The sequence below is a fragment of the Cherax quadricarinatus genome, chromosome 3 (assembly GCF_038502225.1).
Source record: "Cherax quadricarinatus isolate ZL_2023a chromosome 3, ASM3850222v1, whole genome shotgun sequence".
Taxonomy (NCBI): domain Eukaryota; kingdom Metazoa; phylum Arthropoda; class Malacostraca; order Decapoda; family Parastacidae; genus Cherax; species Cherax quadricarinatus.
Window position 1 is genome coordinate 78,013,777 of NC_091294.1, and position 19,540 is coordinate 78,033,316.

General features: G+C 45.7%; 1 protein-coding gene across 3 annotated transcripts in view; it reads left to right on the forward strand.

Moving 5' to 3' along the window:
• LOC128704976 (uncharacterized) overlaps positions 1–15,452 on the forward strand; it is a 34,599-nt gene extending 19,147 nt beyond the window's left edge. For 2 of the 3 annotated variants that reach the window (XM_053800190.2, XM_070092848.1), the window contains 8 exons: positions 1,759–3,394; positions 8,929–9,060; positions 9,189–9,326; positions 10,400–10,567; positions 10,792–11,013; positions 11,382–11,483; positions 13,133–13,279; positions 13,704–15,452. In XM_053800190.2, coding sequence (XP_053656165.2) covers positions 1,759–3,394; positions 8,929–9,060; positions 9,189–9,326; positions 10,400–10,567; positions 10,792–11,013; positions 11,382–11,483; positions 13,133–13,279; positions 13,704–13,765 — 2,607 coding nt within the window. In that variant the 3' untranslated portion in view covers positions 13,766–15,452. The remainder of the gene's footprint in view (positions 1–1,758; positions 3,395–8,928; positions 9,061–9,188; positions 9,327–10,399; positions 10,568–10,791; positions 11,014–11,381; positions 11,484–13,132; positions 13,280–13,703) is intronic. The other variant, XR_008409618.2, reaches the window with a different exon arrangement.
• Positions 15,453–19,540: the final 4,088 nt, after the last annotated feature.

Below are 19,540 nucleotides of genomic sequence, written 5' to 3' on the forward strand. Positions count from 1 at the left end.
TACCACCTCCAGTACTGTAACATCCTCACTCATCCTTCAGAGTACTGGTACTGTACTTACCACCTCCAGTACTGTAACATCCTCACTCATCCTTCAGAGTACTGGTACTGTACTTACCACCTCCAGTACTGTAACATTCTCACTCATCCTTCAGAGTACTGGTACTGTACTTACCACCTCCAGTACTGTAACATTCTCACTCATCCTTCAGAGTACTGGTACTGTACTTACCACCTCCAGTGCTGTAACATCCTCACTCATCCTTCAGAGTACTGGTACTGTACTTACCACCTCCAGTACTGTAACATTCTCACTCATCCATCAGAGTACTGGTACTGTACTTACCACCTCCAGTACTGTAACATCCTCACTCATCCTTCAGAGTACTGGTACTGTACTTACCACCTCCAGTACTGTAACATTCTCACTCATCCTTCGGAGTACTGGTACTGTACTTACCACCTCCAGTGCTGTAACATTCTCACTCATCCTTCAGAGTACTGGTACTGTACTTACCACCTCCAGTACTGTAGCATCCTCACTCATCCTTCAGAGTACTGGTACTGTACTTACCACCTCCAGTACTGTAACATCCTCACTCATCCTTCAGAGTACTGGTACTGTACTTACCACCTCCAGTACTGTAACATTCTCACTCATTCTTCAGAGTACTGGTACTGTACTTACCACCTCCAGTACTGCAACATTCTCACTCATCCTTCAGAGTACTGGTACTGTACTTACCACCTCCAGTAGTGTAACATTCTCACTCATTCTTCAGAGTACTGGTACTGTACTTACCACCTCCAGTACTGTAACATTCTCACTCATCCTTCAGAGTACTGGTACTGTACTTACCACCTCCAGTACTGTAACATCCTCACTCATCCTTCAGAGTACTGGTACTGTACTTACCATCTCCAGTACTGTATCATTCTCTCATCCTTCAGAGAACTGGTACTGTACTTACTACCTCCAGTACTGTAACATTCTCACTCATCCTTCAGAGTACTGGTACTGTACTTACCACCTCCAGTACTGTAACATCCTCACTCATCCTTCAGAGTACTGGTACTGTACTTACCACCTCCAGTACTGTATCATTCTCACTCATCCTTCAGAGTACTGGTACTGTACTTACCACCTCCAGTACTGTATCATTCTCACTCATCCTTCAGAGAACTGGTACTGTACTTACCACCTCCAGTACTGTAACATTCTCACTCATCCTTCAGAGTACTGGTACTGTACTTACCACCTCCAGTACTGTAACATCCTCACTCATCCTTCAGAGTACTGGTACTGTACTTACCACCTCCAGTACTGAATCATTCTCACTCATCCTTCAGAGTACTGGTACTGTACTTACCACCTCCAGTACTGTAACATTCTCACTCATCCTTCAGAGTACTGGTACTGTACTTCCCACCTCCAGTACTGTAACATTCTCACTCATCCTTCAGAGTACTGGTACTGTTCTTCCCACCTCCAGTACTGTAACATTCTCACTCATCCTTCAGAGTACTGGTACTGTACTTACCACCTCCAGTACTGTAACATTCTCACTCATCCTTCAGAGTACTGGTACTGTACTTACCACCTCCAGTACTGTAACATTCTCACAAGTCACCTCGCTCGCACTCCAACAGTACATTCGTTAAAAACCACAGGTTTCCACTCCTATCTAACATGCATGACTGCTTAATGTCCAAGCCCCGAAAACTTAAAACCCTTATTTATAGTTCCTCTCCTTTTTAGATGGCAGGCGGGAAGTCGTTTTCGAGTGGAACGGACAGTGCTGGCACCAGTGCCCTGGGTGCAGGCATCAACTCTGAAGATTTGCCATTTTCCAATGCCCAGATTGATGTTCCTCCACCGAATGAGGCCGGCGGTGCCCCGGAGGTGATTGACAGTCGCTTGAACGAGAGCTACACCCTCCATCCCCACGGAACGGAGTCTGCCGGAGTGACAGAGGATGAAAATGATGGAATTGAACGTAAAGTGAAGGTGTGTGAAAATGATGAGGTACAGGAGAGTGAAAATGATAAGGTACTCCCTAGGGAAGATGAGGAACGACTGCAACTAGACGAAGATGACTCTGAACCAGATGAAAGTGAACGACTACAGCTGGAGGAAGATGACATAGAACCAGATGAAAGTGAACGACTACAGCTGGAGGAAGATGACATGGAACCAGATGAAAGTGAACGACTACAGCTGGAGGAAGATGACATGGAACCAGATGAAAGTGAACAACTACAGCTGGAGGAAGATGACGCAGAACCAGATGAAAGTGAACGACTTCAGCTGGAGGAAGATGACATTGTAGAACAAAATGAAAATGACATAGAACGATATGAAAATGAACTGGAGGAAAATAACGACAAAGAACCAGATGAAAATGAACAAATACACCTACAGGAAGATGATGTACAGCCAGCTGCAGAAAATGATCAGGTACAGCCGGAAGAGGATCAGGTGCAGCTGGAAGAGTATCAGGTACAGCCGGAAGAGGATCGGGCGCAGCCGGAAGAGGATCAAGCGCAGCCGGAAGAGGATCAGGCACAGCTGAAAGAGGATCAGGTACAGCCAGAAGAGGATCAAGTACAGCCGGAAGAGGATCAGGTACAGCCGGAAGAGGATCAGGTACAGCCGGAAGAGGATCGGGCGCAGTCGGAAGAGGATCGGGCGCAGCCGGAAGAGGATCAAGCGCAGCCGGAAGAGGATCAGGCACAGCTGAAAGAGGATCAGGTGCAGCCGGAAGAGGATCAGGCGCAGCCAGAAGAGGATCAGGTGCAGCCAGAAGAGGATCAGGTGCAGCCAGAAGAGGATCATTTACAGCTGGATAGAGAGGCAAAACAGATTGATAATCAATCGGAACGGCAAGACTTGATAAAGACTGCAGAACAGGATACAGTTGACTGCATCGGAGTAGACAGGAAAGCAGAGGACCCGATAATTGAAGAAGACGGAGCATCCGGCAGTGTTTTGCCGGCAGATGGGGCTGTTCCAGTCACTCCACGGAGGCGCTACCCCAGGAGGTCATCCGCTAGGTGCTGTGGAAATGACCTGGCGACCCCAAACATGCCTCGATTGAGACCCCGGACCCCGTGCAGTCGCAAAACCCGTCGCTCAATTTCCGCTCACTGCGATTCGCCGTATCTGATCACCCCCAGTCGGCGGACGCCCGCTAGAGGTCGCCGATTGAGCAAGGTGAAGTTCACCAGAAAGTCATCCACTCCAGAAAGCACAGTGGAATCGGCCAGAAATGGAACGGCGGTAGACATCAGCACAGTGGATGACCTAGAACGGATTGCAATGCCAGAAGCAGCGCTTGGCGTAGTGGAAGCCACCAGTGGATCAGTAAATTCTCCAGGACTGCCAGTGACCCCAGGTTAGTTGACTAAAATTGTGAACGTAGTTGTATCACTCAGTGGAATGCTGTCCGTCCTAGACTTGTCCAGCTGCAGTCGATGTCATTCTATCAATTAAATGTCTTGGAAATTGAATACAGTGGACCCTCGGATAACGTAATTAATCTGTTCCAGAGAGTGTCTTATACTGAATCTCACAATCTGAATTAATTTTCCCCATAAGAAATAATGGAAATCCATTTAATCCATTCCAGACACCCAGAAGTATTAAACAAAATAATTTTATTACATGACATATACATTTGCCTACACAGAAAACAATGAGACATGCAGAGTAAAACATTACTAAACTGACACTTACCTTTATTGATGACTTAGTGATGAGATGGGAGGATGGAGGTGTACTATTGCTTGGAAGGAGAATCCCCTTCCATAAAGACTTCAGGTACCAAGTCCTTTTCCAGGGTTACTTCCCTTCTTTGTTTTTTAATGCCACTGGGACCAGCTTGAGTCACTGCACACCTGTGGAACTCAATCTGTCCAGAGAGCTCTATTTCTGGCCTCTCTTTAAAATTTTGCTAAAATGGGACACAACACTGTCATTGTAGATGTTGCCAGCACAGCCTGCAACAGCTGTGTCAGGGTGTTCATCCATAAATGTTTGCACATAAGAAAGCAGGAACACTGCAGTAGGCCTGTTGGCCCATACTAGGCAGGTCCTTCACAAACGATCCCACTAACAAAATCGTATTTGCCCAACCCAATTTTCAGTACTTCCCAAGCAGTAAGTTTTGATAATTCTATTCACTCATGCGCAAGTTCCACTCAGATCAAATCATGTGCGGGGAAGTACCTTGGCTGGTGTGTGCGGAAGTACCCTGGCTGGTGTGTGCGGAAGTACCCTGGCTGGTATGTGGGGAAGTACCCTGGCTGGTGTGTGGGGAAGTACCCTGGCTGGTGTGTGTGGAAGTACCCTGGCTGGTGTGTGTGGAAGTACCCTGGCTGGTATGTGGGGAAGTACCCTGGCTGGTGTGTGGGGAAGTACCCTGGCTGGTGTGTGGGGAAGTACCCTGGCTGGTGTGTGCGGAAGTACCCTGGCTGGTGTGTGGGGAAGTACCCTGGCTGGTGTGTGGGGAAGTACCCTGGCTGGTGTGTGGGGAAGTACCCTGGACGGTGTGTGGGGAAGTACCCGGGCTGGTGTGTGGGGAAGTACCCTGGCTGGGGTGTGGGGAAGTACCCTGGCTGGGGTGTGGGGAAGTACCCTGGCTGGGGTGTGGGGAAGTACCCTGGCTGGGGTGTGGGGAAGTACCCTGGCTGGGGTGTGGGGAAGTACCCTGGCTGGGGTGTGGGGAAGTACCCTGGCTGGGGTGTGGGGAAGTACCCTGGCTGGGGAGTGGGGAAGTACCCTGGCTGGTATGTGGGAAAGTACCCTGGCTGGTGTGAGGGAAAGTACCCTGGCTGGTGTGTGGGGAATTACCCTGGCTGGTGTGTGGGGAAGTACCCTGGCTGGTGTGTGGGGAAGTACCCTGGCTGGTGTGTGGGGAAGTACCCTGGCTGGTGTGTGGGGAAGTACCCTGGCTGGTGTGTGGGGAAGTACCCTGGCTGGTGTGTGGGGAAGTACCCTGGCTGGTGTGTGGGGAAGTACCCTGGCTGGTGTGTGGGGAAGTACCCTGGCTGGTGTGTGGGGAAGTACCCGGGCTGGTGTGTGGGGAAGTACCCTGGCTGGGGTGTGGGGAAGTACCCTGGCTGGGGTGTGGGGAAGTACCCTGGCTGGGGTGTGGGGAAGTACCCTGGCTGGGGTGTGGGGTAGTACCCTGGCTGGTGTGGGGAAGTACCCTGGCTGGGGTGTGGGGAAGTACCCTGGCTGTTGTGTGGGGAAGTACCCTGGCTGGGATGTGGGGAAGTACGCTGGCTGGGGTGTGGGGAAGTACCCTGGCTGGTGTGTGGGGAAGTACCCTGGCTGGTGTGTGGGGAAGTACCCTGGCTGGTGTGTGGGGAAGTACCCTGGCTGGTGTGTGGGGAAGTACCCTGGCTGGTGTGTGGCGAAGTACCCTGGCTGGTGTGTGGGGAAGTACCCTGGCTGGTGTGTGGGGAAGTACCCTGGCTGGTGTGGGGAAGTACCCTGGCTGGTGTGTGGGGAAGTACCCTGGCTGGCGTGTGGGGAAGTACCCTGGCTGGCGTGTGGGGAAGTACCCTGCCTGGTGTGTGGGGAAGTACCCTGGCTGGTGTGTGGGGAAGTACCCTGGCTGGTGTGTGGGGAAGTACCCTGGCTGGTGTGTGGAGAAGTACCCTGGCTGGTGTGTGGGGAAGTACCCTGGCTGGTGTGTGGGGAAGTACCCTGGCTGGTGTGTGGGGAAGTACCCTGGCTGGTGTGTGGGGAAGTACTCTGGTTGGTGTGTAGGGAAGTACCCAGGCTGGTGTGTGGGGAAGTACCCTGGCTGGTGTGTGGGGAAGTACCCTAACTGGTGTAGGGGAAGTACCCTGGCAGGTGTGTGGGGAAATACCCTGGCTGGTGTGTGGGGAAGTACCCTGGCTGGTGTGTGGGGAAGTACCCTGGCTGGTGTGGGGAAGTACCCTGGCTGGTGTGTGGGGAAGTACCCTGGCTGGTGTGTGGGGAAGTACCCTGGTTGGTGTGTGGGGAAGTACCCTGGTTGGTGTGTGGGGAAGTACCCTGGCTGGTGTGTGGGGAAGTACCCTGGCTGGTGTGTGGGGAAGTACCCTGGCTGGTATGTGGGGAAGTACCCTGGCTGGTGTGGGGGGAAGTACCCTGGCTGGTGTGGGGGGAAGTACCCTGGCTGGTGTGTGGGGAAGTACCCTGGCTGGTGTGGGGGGAAGTACCCTGGCTGTTGTGGCGAAGTACCCTGGCTGGTGTGTGGGGAAGTACCCTGGCTGGTGTGGGGGGAAGTTCCCTGGCTGGTGTGGGGGGAAGTACCCTGGCTGGTGTGGGGGGAAGTACCCTGGCTGGTGTGGGGGGAAGTACCCTGGCTGGTGTGGGGGGAAGTACCCTGGCTGGTGTGGGGGGAAGTACCCTGGCTGGTGTGGGGGGAAGTACCCTGGCTGGTGTGGGGGGAAGTACCCTGGCTGGTGTGGGGGGAAGTACCCTGGCTGGTGTGGGGGGAAGTACCCTGGCTGGTGTGTGGGGAAGTACCCTGGCTGGCGTGTGGGGAAGTACCCTGGCTGGTGTGTGGGGAAGTACCCTGGCTGGCGTGTGGGGAAGTACCCTGGCTGGCGTGTGGGGAAGTACCCTGGCTGGCGTGTGGGGAAGTACCCTGGCTGGTGTGTGGGGAAGTATCCTGGCTGGTGTGTGGGGAAGTACCCTGGCTGGTGCGTGGGGAAGTACCCTGGCTGGTGCGTGGGGAAGTACCCTGGCTGGTGCGTGGGGAAGTACCCTGGCTGGTGCGTGGGGAAGTACCCTGGCTGGTGCGTGGGGAAGTACCCTGGCTGGTGCGTGGGGAAGTACCCTGGCTGGTGCGTGGGGAAGTACCCTGGCTGGTGCGTGGGGAAGTACCCTGGCTGGTGCGTGGGGAAGTACCCTGGCTGGTGCGTGGGGAAGTACCCTGGCTGGTGCGTGGGGAAGTACCCTGGCTGGTGCGGGGGGAAGTACCCTGGCTGGTGCGGGGGGAAGTACCCTGGCTGGTGTGGGGGGAAGTACCCTGGCTGGTGTACCACCACTTTTGTATCTTTTTACAAACTTTTTCTTGAATTCTATAGTGTTTGTCACCCAGTTTAGCACAGTGTTGGCACTAGAAGCTTTCTTTGTGCCCATGTTGGCTTATTTAGCAGTTACAAGCACTAAAAACAATGGAATAATACAAAATGCATTGCGTGTACACGTGGAATCATCCTCACTGGCTGGTAAACAATGGCACACTGGCTGTACACGGAGTGTCCGGGTGCGTGGACACATTCGGGACAAATGACTTGAATCAAGTTCAGTGTCGTTAACCGAGCCAATATTTTGATGCAAAAACGTTACTTAATCCATTTATTACTTAATCTGATGAAGTGTTAATCTGGGTGGTTCACTGTAGTATGTAGATGCCTTTGTAACCTTTATCTTATTTTTTAATGTTCTATTTTAATTAAGATTTCCAGATATCAGATAATTAATCGAGAAAAGTCTATTGGAAATTGAATAGCCTTTAAAAATGGCTTGGTAGCCTTTCCTATTATATTTTTAAATGTTTTTCAATTGTAAATATCCCATTATTGAAAAAATATTCGAAATTAAATAGCCTTTGTAGCTTTTGCTGTTTAATTTTGAATTTCTATTTCAAATATTTTTAGATAGCTCACTGATTGAAAAAAATATTGGAAAATGGAAATCCTTTCTAAATGGCTTCGTAGCCTTTGTAATGCCATTTTAAAGTACAGCCTCTCCTCATTTAATGACGGAGTTGTGTTCCTAAGACTGCGATGGTAAACAAATTCATCATTAAGTGAAGAGCATACTATAATGGTAGTGGGTTTGTGTCGACCATCTTTGATATTGTTTTAATGTCACCTTCGCACCATTTATAACATTTACCTGGAGAGAGTTCCGGGGGTCAACGCCCCCGTGGCCCAGTCTGTAACCATGCCTCATGGTGGATCAGAGCCTGATCAACCAGGCTGTTACTGCTGGCTGCACGCAATCCAGGGTATGAGCCACAGCCCAGCTGGTCAGGTACTGACTTTAGGTGCTTGTCCAGTGCCAGCTTGAAGACTGCCAGGGGTCTGTTGGTAATCCCCCTTATGTATGCTGGGAGGCAGTTGAACAGTCTCGGGCCCCTGACACTTATTGTATGGTCTCTTAACGTGCTAGTGACACCCCTGCTTTTCATTGGGGGGATGGTGCATCGTCTGCCAAGTCTTTTGCTTTCGTAGTGAGTGATTTTCATGTGCAAGTTCGGTACTAGTCCCTCTAGGATTTTCCAGGTGTATATAATCATGTATCTGTATATTGTAATACAGTGGAACCTGAGTTTTTGTATGCCCCAGGTTGTATGTAAAACTACTTATTCTCCATAAAATGTATTGTTTGTTAATATTTCCCATAAGAAATAATGTATATCCAATTACTCCGTTCCAGACACCCAAAAATATTAACAAAAAATACATTTTATAGGGAATAACTATAGTTTTACATACAACCTGGGGCATACAAAAACCCAGGTTCCACTGTAAACAGAATAGAGGAAATCAGCTTAGTGACATACTCTAATGAGTATGTCACTAAGTGAGAAGAGGCTGTATTTCCAGATGACACTGTACAGAAGTATTATAAGAGAGGTTACTGCATGTTAGATGTTTTTGTAGGTAACACTTATGATAGGCCTAGTGTGTTGAGCCTATATTGTTTTTGTTGATAGGCCTAGTGTTGAGCCTACATTAACTTTTTGATAAGCCTAGTGTGTTGAGCCTATGTTAATGTTTTTATGATAGGCTTAGCGTGTTAAGCCTATATTTTTTTTATAGGCCTATTGTGTTGATCATACATTAACTTTTACCAGGGAATGCTTGATAAGCCTAGTATCAAGGTATTATCAAGCCTACATTAGCATTGTTTTTGCAGGGAGTGCATGTGATAGACCTAGAGTATCAAGAAAGGTGTTGTCCAGCCCCTGGATAGACACAACGCGGCGCTCCAGGAAACAGAGCTGTGGCACACCAGACTTCCAGAAGTTCGACGATGTCGCCATAGATGGTAGGTGATGCATTGAATGATGGTGCAAATGTTTCTTTTTTGGGGGGGAGGGAAATAGATTTTGTATTTTCCTGGGTTGTGTGATTGATGGTTGAAGTGTTTCTTCTCTTTGTTATTGTGTGTTGCAGGGTTACGTGATGGCGGTGGGTTGAGGATCAGACAGAGCAGTGGAGCTGACACAGCGATGGATGATCAACCCTACAGCAGCAGTGAACTGCTGGCGCTGCTACGACCATCACAGTCTGTTGTTGTTGTCGACTCGCCAGGTGAGGTCTACTGTGGGGGCCCAGGGGAAGTGTAGGGGTCAGGGAGGGGTCCAGGGGGAGTGTAGGGGTCCAAGGGAATGCAGGTGGTCAAGGAGGGCTCCAGGGGGAGTGTTGGTGGGCTGGAAGGGGTTCAGGGGAAGAGTGGGTGGTCCAGGAGTAATGTAGGTGGTCAGGGAGGGGTTCAGGGGGAGAGTGGGTGGTCCAGGAGTAATGTAGGTGGTCAGGGAGGGGTTCAGGGGGAGAGTGGGTGGTCCAGGAGTAATGTAGGTGGTCAGGGAGGTGTTCAGGGGGAGAGTGGGTGGTCCAGGAGTAATGTAGGTGGTCAGGGAGGGGTTCAGGGGGAGAGTGGGTGGTCCAGGAGTAATGTAGGTGGTCAGGGAGGGGTTCAGGGGGAGAGTGGGTGGTCCAGGAGTAATGCAGGTGGTCAGGGAGGGGTTCAGGGGGAGTGTAGAGGAGCTTAATGGGAGATGCCAGGGTATGTCATCCCCTGGGGATATGGCAGCACCCTTATGGATTTGCCTACACTTGGGGAATAATTCTGAAGCTGTCACAGCTCTTGTCCCTATGAATTAGTATCCAAGATGCTGTGGATGGACTGTTGGTTGAGAGACAGGGCCCAGGAACTAGAGCCTGTCCTCCAGAAGTGCATATTTGTGGTGTGGCTAGTTTCTTTTTAGACACAGTAAACATTAGATGTAATGGACTTCTGAAAGTGTGGAAAATCCACTGGTTAAATTGTACTTTAACACAGTGAACATTGGATATTATACATGAAATAACGAGGGGATATCTACTGGTTAAATCGTACTTTTAACTGCTTTGTATTATCAGGTATATTAGGTGTATTCTGTATGTGTATAGGGGGAGGGTAGTGTATGGTGCATAGAAATACAACTAGTTGTATGGATCTTAATCACTAAAAAATCAATATAAGTTATTTCTTTGCAATATGTTAGCATTAATCTGATTTAAGGGACACTGATGTTGGCTGCTCTTAATGCATTATATTGAGGGTTCAGTGTGTTGATGTTTACTATGTGGATAATTGCATTAACAAGGTTCATTGTTGACAGATATTGATGTGTGGGGCATGGCAAGTCGTGCAGAGATAACCAGTAACATTGGCGTTCCAGTTGTTACCCCGAAATCATTGAGCAGGGTAACCTCACCTAACCATCAGACCAACCAGGAGATACCCGAGTGTGGCGTTGTCTCCCCTCCAACTAAACTAGAGGACATTGGTGAGTTTGACCTGACTTCTGCAGCGTTTGGTTGCCCTCGATGCCTCTGATGGGGTTCGAGGGTCTTCCTTTCTCTTGAAGGTTCACCTTGAGTCAGGCTGAATGGGACAGTCATGTTGGGCAGTCCATTGGGGGTCTAATCATAAAAAAAGTGGTACCCCTAATCTAAAGTGGGATTTTAGGGTCGTTGGGTTTGGAATATTAATTATTTGTTTATTTTACAGGTGGGGAACATCCACTAGGAGGAACAGTAACAGCAGGAATAGCAGTGACAGGAACAGCAACAGCAGTGAGAATGCAGAAGAATGACAATGTTGCTAGGCCACCAACCTCAGGGAAGAGAAAATCTAGAAGATCAGTCATGTTTGCTGTTGAAGATCAGGAGAATAGTGCACCATCACTCAGATTCCCTACTACACCAATCAGGTCTTCCTCCAGAGTGTCCAGTAAGTCCAAGAATGTTCAGGTGCTCCTTGCTTTACCAGGGTTCAACTTCTGGTAATTTTAACTTGATATTTTCAATATTCGATATTTTCAACTTGCTATTTTAACTTCTCCATGGGAAAGTGGAAGAGAATTCTTCGTCTGTAAGACATGCGTGTTGTAAGAGGCGACTAAAATGCTGGGAACGACGGGCTAGAACCCCTTCTGTATACATTACTAAATTTAAAAAGAGAAATTTGTTTTTCTCTTTTGGTCACCCTGCCTGGGTGGGATATGGCTGGTTTGTTTGAAAAAAAAAAACATTTCCAACTTAGGGTATTTCTGTGTCTCAATTTATAACATTTTCTGTACAACATTGTATGTCTTTCAGTGGGTGTGTTCGCTAAGCTGGACCTAAACAGTGACATTCTTGCCAACCTGGATGAAAATCTGGCACTTGTGGACTCCCCAAAGAGTGAGAAAAAACTACCAGGTGAGTCGTTTTGACACCAGGGTATTCGTCCACGAATAATGTGCACAGTGAGGGAACATTAACTAGTCACACACAAGCATGAAGGGAAGGTAGTCAGTATATAGAAGAACAAACTTCAGGACCATGTTTCAGGGCCACTTCAACTATTAACTCTTTCAAGGTCCACACACATGGTCTGAAAATTGCTCCCAGGGTCCAAGAATTTAAAAAAAAAATATTACTTTTGCTTATGAAACAACATAAAATGTTTTTCCAAAGGTAACTACACCGAAAATACTAAATTTGTTAGAAAATTTGAGCATCAGTGATTTCACCCACTTTGAGGTCTATTTTAGGCCAATTCCATTATTCCAGCAGACCACATTCTTAGCTGTCTCACTAGTATGTCTTCCATTCTGTGGATTGAGTACAAGAAACTGCCCATGCAGCTATTTCAATTACCCAATAAAGTGATCGGAAGTTGGTAATTTAGCCAGTTTTACACAAAATTAAAAAACTGCCAATTTAAAAACAGGGTCTAAACATTTCCTCTGTTCATTAGTCATGTTCTTAGGCCTCCCTAGGTCTCCCCAGGCCTCTCCTATATTTCACTTGCCTTCCATTTTCAATTCTTACTCAAAAAATCAAATATTTACTCTATTTCTGGGATAATAAAATATAACCAGAAAAGATTGTTCATGGTTTATAGCCTCCCAATAATTGAATTAGGCCTACTAAAATCCCATAAACCAGATGAGTTTGTAAAGGGGCCTTACTTGTCCTCTGGAATATTGGCAAAAATAAAATATCTCCACTACTTTGAGGTCAGTTTCATGCTATTTGCAGTCCTGAAACCAATCAAAATCATCTTTATTTCAGTACTGTATCTCCCATTCTAACAACTGAGCCCAAGAAACCGAGAGTAAAACCATCCAAAAAACGCCACAAAATTGCTGTTTTAAACCAAACATCGCACTCTGACCCATTACCTCATATGTAGGCCTAAATTGACCTCTCAACTCGCCTGAGTGAGCTTAGCTCATCACTAGGCCTGTTGAGGGACTACAAGCTTGATGACTGGCATATGTGATAACCAGTGGAAAAGCTTAGCCATCACCCCATGGATATTGTACAGGCCTTTTAAATGGCTTAGTTTGTATAGTAATTTTTTCCATCTTGTTGGCTGTCCCATATAGAGATGAACTGAAATTAGTTGATACAGTGGCTGCCATGGAGGCCTTTTAAATGGCCTAGTTTGCATAGTTATTGCTTTTCTCTTGATGACAATAATGTCCCATGTAGAGAGGAACTAAAATTGATAAAATGGCTACCAAGGAGGACTTTTAAATGTGTGTAGAGTATTTTCTATTAAATTCTATACAGTAGCTACCATAGAGGCCTCTTAAATGGCCTAGTTTGTATAGCGTTTTCCATAAAATTAGTAAGTAGAAAGGCGCATTGTTACCATGGAGGCCTTTTAAATGGCCTAGGTTGTATAGTATTTTCCCATAAAATTAGTCTATACAGTGACTACCATGGAGGCCTTGTATATGGCATAGTCCTTGCCTCCCCTCTAATATGTATGCAGTGCATACTGCCAGTGGTGTCTGAGACCTTGCTGGTTTAGTGCTTACCCTCAGGCCACACTAATGGTAATTTAAAAATTGCAGGCACACTTAGGAGGTCGGTGCGTGTGAGTTTGCTGCCGGGCATGACCACGGACCCTGTTGGCAAGCAACAGGAGCCAGTCACTGGTGACTTGATTAGCTGGGAGTCTCCTGTTGTCAGCAAGAGGAGGAGTCTTAGGAAGTCAACAGGTGTGTTTTTTTTTCTGGCTATTGGTTGAATGATTTTTTTCTTTTTAAGCCCACTGCCTTCCTGGTGAATGTTTCTAGCAGTCAGTGACTGAATGATGGTGAATGTGCATCTTCTAGCACACTGTAGTGACTTGTTTGTGGTTACTGGGGGTTGAATCTGAGCTCCTGGCCCATCCTTTCAACCTGCCACATTGACTTCCTTCATAACCTTGGGTACCTTGTCATACCTGATCTTTACACTGTATAAAATTTGATTTCCATTTAATATTGACCCATGACCTTTACTCCCCCATGACTAGCATCCCCATTTCCTAGGTGCTGTACTAGTCTCTAGATTCATCTCATTTCCCAGATGCTGTATGAATCTCTGGATTCATCTCTCACAACTATAATTCTCTTTTATAATGGCTGATGTTGTTGACAGTGTTGAGCTACGCCACCCCAAAGAGACAGTCACGACGTCTAAGCAAGGCTGCGGGACCCTAGGAGTCATCATGGAGCATCTGCGGCGCTACTCCAGCTGGATAAGTCCCATCCAAAAGTGATTCCGCTCTGCAGAGCTGAATTAGGCCTGTCCAGGAGTCATTCCACTCTGCAGAGCTGGATTAGGCCTGTCTAGGAGTCATTCCACTCTGCAGAGCTGGATTAGGCCCGTCTAGAAATATCCTGCCTAGGCTGTGTACACTACATATCTGCCTCTGGTTAATACACTACTACTGTGCCTTTGTAAATACAAATTAATTCATACAAGGTGTATATCTGCCCAGGCCATTTAGAGAGATCACACATAGGCCAGAAGAGCTTTACTTGACTCCTTTTTAATTTCTAGTGCTCCGTAGACTCGTTCTACCTGTGGTTCATACACAGATACTGCTACCGAGCCTCTGTATATACCACAGATCAATACATACGAGGTGTATGGTTACCCAGGCCATTTAGAGCAATAACGCAAAGGCCAGATAAACGGCAGTCTACAAAATTGATTTTCAAGTTTTGCAAAGGCCAGATGCATTTGAATTCAAGATTTTATATATTTTCTTAGTGCTTTATTTTTTAAAGGATTTAAGGAGGGTCATTTAACCAACCACTTCTGTTATAGGCCTAAGTCTTAAATGTCATCGTAGGAGGTACTTTTTCACCTTAATGTTTCGGACAGGACAATAAAATGGCCTCAAGCCAACACTGTAGTAGAAGAAATAACTTTAATGGTACTTGAAGGCCATTTAACCCTTAAACTGTCCAAACTTAGATCTACGTTCGGTCGCGTAGCACTCCGAACGTAGATCTACGTTTTTTACATGCTTTCTTATGGAGAAAATCAAGGTCGGAGTGCTACGCGCACAAACGTAGATCTGCGTTTGGGCAGTTTAAGGGTTAATGAGAAAATGTGCTTAGGCCTACTTTCTGGATGCTTCTGGCCATTTAAATAAATTAGAAGGCTTAATTGTTCTTAATACATCTCTGCATAGGCATATATTTATTTTAATAGGCCTTATGCCTTTTCTTGGGCTATTATTTACAAATAATATAGTTTACATTCTTAATAGGCACATGTCCTCGTGCCTAAGACCTTTCTTTTATATTTTTAAAAGGCACATGTGCTTAGGCTGAAAGCATTTTTCTTGGAAATTCTTTACGGATTACTAGTTTATATTATATTGCCCTTACGGGTTTGGTGCTTCTCTGTAAGTGCTGTTATTTTTGCCTTTTATAAAGAGAGGCCTTTTAGTGGCATATGTTTAACCTGTGACATTGTAGGCTGTGTATATATAGTATATTCTGTTCAAAATGTTTGGACAGATTTTTATTGGTCTGTTTGAATATGGTAGGCCTATTTTGTACAGCCTACCATTGTTTTTGCTAGGCCTATTTTGTGTATATACAGCCTACCATTATTTCTGAATGTTAGGGATATCTTCATGTACAGCCTACCATTTTTTAATATGCTAGGCCTATCTTGTATATCATGTCATTATTTTTTAATATACTAGGCCTATCTTCATGTACATCCTACCATTATTTCTGGATAAGATAGGCCTGTCATGTACAGCCTACCATTTTCTGAATATACTAGGCTTCTCATTCATATACAGCCTACTATTGTCAGTATAGTAGGCCTATATTATGTACCTGAGTTATATAGAATATAATGTATTATATTTAATCAAAGGAATTATTGAAGTTTATTGACCAAAATGTTTGTCATAAAGAGAGAGATGTATGTGAGAGTGGTGGATATATAGAGAGAGAGAGTGTGTGTGACGATCAGCAGCCTTGGGATAAGATGTTTGGCCTCTGGGCTGGCCAGCTCCTGGCCTAACATCTTGGCCAAGTTGTAATCTGTGATTTTGCCTCTGTCAATATATATCTGTCACTCGATATATACATCTACAGTAGGGCCCCACTTTACGGCGTTTCGCTTTATGGCGTTCCGCTAATACCGTCACTTCAAATTATGACCAAAACTCCATACGGCCCCCCCCCCACCTGATTTTCTAATACGATCACCGCGCCCCACCTGGTTTGTTTACACACACTGTGAGCTCAGTAAGCACTAATTCTCTCCATTGTCTGGAAACTCCAAAATTTCAAGTGTATTTAAAAGTTATTCCATATTTTATATATACATACTCTGGAGGATAGATGGGCTAATAAGAGCATAGGCAATGGGGTCGAAGAGGTATGGGGTAGGTTTAAAAATGTAGTGTTAGTGTTCAGCAGAAGTTTGTGGTTACAGGAAAGTGGGTGCGGGAGGGAAGAGGAGCGATTGGTGGAATGATGATGTAGAGAGAGCAGTAAGGGAGAAAAAGCTAGCATATGAGAAGTTTTTACAAAGTAGAAGTGATGCAAGGAGGGAAGAGTATATGGAGAAAAAGAGAGAGGTTAAGAGAGTGGTGAAGCAATGTAAAAAGAGAGCAAATGAGAGAGTGGGTGAGATGTTATCAACAAATTTTGTTGAAAATAAGAAAAAGTTTTGGAGTGAGATTAACAAGTTAAGGAAGCCTAGAGAATAAAGAGGTATTGGGAAGATGGAGGGAATATTTTGAGGAATTGTTAAATGTTGATGAAGATAGGGAAGCTGTGATTTCGTGTATAGGGCAAGGAGGAATAACATCTTGTAGGAGTGAGGAAGAGCCAGTTGTGAGTGTGGGGGAAGTTCGTGAGGCAGTAGGTAAAATGAAAGGGGGTAAGGCAGCCGGGATTGATGGGATAAAGATAGAAATGTTAAAAGCAGGTGGGGATATAGTTTTGGAGTGGTTGGTGCAATTATTTAATAAATGTATGGAAGAGGGTAAGGTACTTAGAGATTGGCAGAGAGCGTGCATAGTTCCTTTGTATAAAGGCAAAGGGGACAAGAGAGAGTGCAAAAATTATAGGGGGATAAGTCTGTTGAGTATACCTGGTAAAGTGTATGGTAGAGTTATTATTGAAAGAATTAAGAGTAAGACGGAGAATAGGATAGCAGATGAACAAGGAGGCTTTAGGAAAGGTAGGGGGTGTGTGGACCAGGTGTTTACAGTGAAACATATAAGTGAACAGTATTTAGATAAGGCTACAGAGGTCTTTGTGGCATTTATGGATTTGGAAAAGGCATATGACAGGGTGGATAGGGGGGCAATGTGGCAGATGTTGCAGGTGTATGGTGTAGGAGGTAGGTTACTGAAAGCAGTGAAGAGTTTTTACGAGGATAGTGAGGCTCAAGTTAGAGTATGTAGGAAAGAGGGAAATTATTTCCCAGTAAAAGTAGGCCTTAGACAAGGATGTGTGATGTCACCGTGGTTGTTTAATATATTTATAGATGGGGTTGTAAGAGAAGTAAATGCGAGGGTCTTGGCAAAAGGCGTGAGGTTAAAAGATAAAGAATCACACATAAAGTGGGAGTTGTCACAGTTGCTCTTTGCTGATGACACTGTGCTCTTGGGAGATTCTGAAGGGAAGTTGCAAAGATTGGTGGATGAATTTGGTAGGGTATGCAAAAGAAGAAAATTAAAAGTGAATACAGGAAAGAGTAAGGTTATGAGGATAAAAAGATTAGGTGATGAAAGATTGGATATCAGATTGGAGGGAGAGAGTATGGAGGAGGTGAATGTATTCAGATATTGGAGTGGACGTGTCAGCGGATGGGTCTATGAAAGATAAGGTGAATCATAGAATTGATGAGGGGAAAAGGGTGAGTGGTGCACTTAGGAGTCTGTGGAGACAAAGAACTTTGTCCTTGGAGGCAAAGAGGGGAATGTATGAGAGTATAGTTTTACCAACGCTCTTATATGGGTGTGAAGCATGGGTGATGAATGTTGCAGCGAGGAGAAGGCTGGAGGCAGTGGAGATGTCATGTCTGAGGGCAATGTGTGGTGTGAATATAATGCAGAGAATTCGTAGTTTGGAAGTTAGGAGGAGGTGCGGGATTACTAAAACTGTTGTCCAGAGGGCTGAGGAAGGGTTGTTGAGGTGGTTCGGACATGTAGAGAGAATGGAGCGAAACAGAATGACTTCAAGAGTGTATCAGTCTGTAGTGGAAGGAAGGCGGGGTAGGGGTCGGCCTAGGAAAGGTTGGAGGGAGGGGGTAAAGGAGGTTTTGTGTGCGAGGGGGCTTGGACTTCCAGCAGGCATGCATGAGCGTGTTTGATAGGAGTGAATGGAGACAAATGGTTTTTAATACTTGACATGCTGTTGGAGTGTGAGCAAAGTAACATTTATGAAGGGGTTCAGGGAAACCGGCAGGCCGGACTTGAGTCCTGGAGATGGGAAGTACAGTGCCTGCACTCTGAAGGAGGGGTGTTAATGTTGCAGTTTAAAAACTGTAGTGTTAAGCACCCTTCTGGCAAGACAGTGATGGAGTGAATGATGGTGAAAGTTTTTCTTTTTTGGGCCACCCTGCCTTGGTGGGCCACCCTGCCTTGGTGGGCCACCCTGCCTTGGTGGCCACCCTGCCTTGGTGGCCACCCTGCCTTGGTGGGAATCGGCCAGTGTGATAATAAAAAAAAAAACATACTCTGATAATTATACTTATGTATACCTGTACCTAAATAAACTTACATACTGTGCTGGCGTGCAGGTACACACTGTGCTGGCGTGCAGGTACACACTGTGCTGGCGTGCAGGTACACACTGTGCTGGCGTGCAGGTACACATTAAAATCAGTAAGAGTTTCTTATGTCTTGAGATGTCATATTAGTAATGATAATAATCACCGAGTCTCATTAAATGTTGTATATTACGTTAATATACACATTTTCATTAATCCATCTATGATATTTTTACAAAATTATATAATAAACACAATACATTATATATAAAGATGATAAATACACCGCACAGTAGAATAATCAAATATGAGATGTGGCAGCCAGACGACTTGTATGAGTGACGGCAAGAATAACGTTTTCTCTAGTCCAACGTAAGAAAATGTGTTACTTGGCATAACTGTAGAAAATTATTCCTTTCATATGCCTTCATTCAGAGCGTTATTTCTTCTAAAAATGGTGTTATGTGAGAATGGGAGTGTTCCTCTTTATTTATTCTACAGTATCAATGTAGAGACAACTTGTACATAATGTAACTTGTACACAAACCAAACGTGTACACCTGGTTTGTTTAGGTAACTCCACCAGTGTCCTCTCTCATGTACTCATTCTCTCTCTCATTTATTCGTTTTATCTCATTTACTCACCTCTGACCTTACATTAAGACTACAAATATTTTAAGGTAAGTAATGAGTGAACTGTATATGCATTTTATTGCTCTGGGATGCTTTTTTTTTTTTTTTTTTTTTTTTTTTTTTTTTTTTTTTTTTTTTTTTTTTTTTTTTTTTTTTTAACAAGTTGGCCGTCTCCCACTGAGGCAGGGTGACCCAAAAAGAAAGGAAATACTTGGATCATCATTCAACACTTTCACCTCGCACAAAATCACTATTTTTGCAGAGGTGCTCAGAACACGACAGTTTAGAAGCATATACATATAAAGATACACAACATATCCCTCCAAACTGCCAATATCCCAAACCCCTCCTTTAGAATGCAGGCATTGTACTTCCCATTTCCAGGACTCAAGTCCGGCTATATAAAAATAACCGGTTTCCCTGAATCCCTTCACTAAATATTACCCTGCTCACACTCCAACAGATTGTCAGGTCCCAAATACCATTCGTCTCCATTCACTCCTATCAAACACGCTCATGCACGCCTGCTGGAAGTCCAAGCCCCTCACCCACAAAACCTCCCTTACCCCTTCCTTCCAACCTTTTCGAGGACGATCCCTACC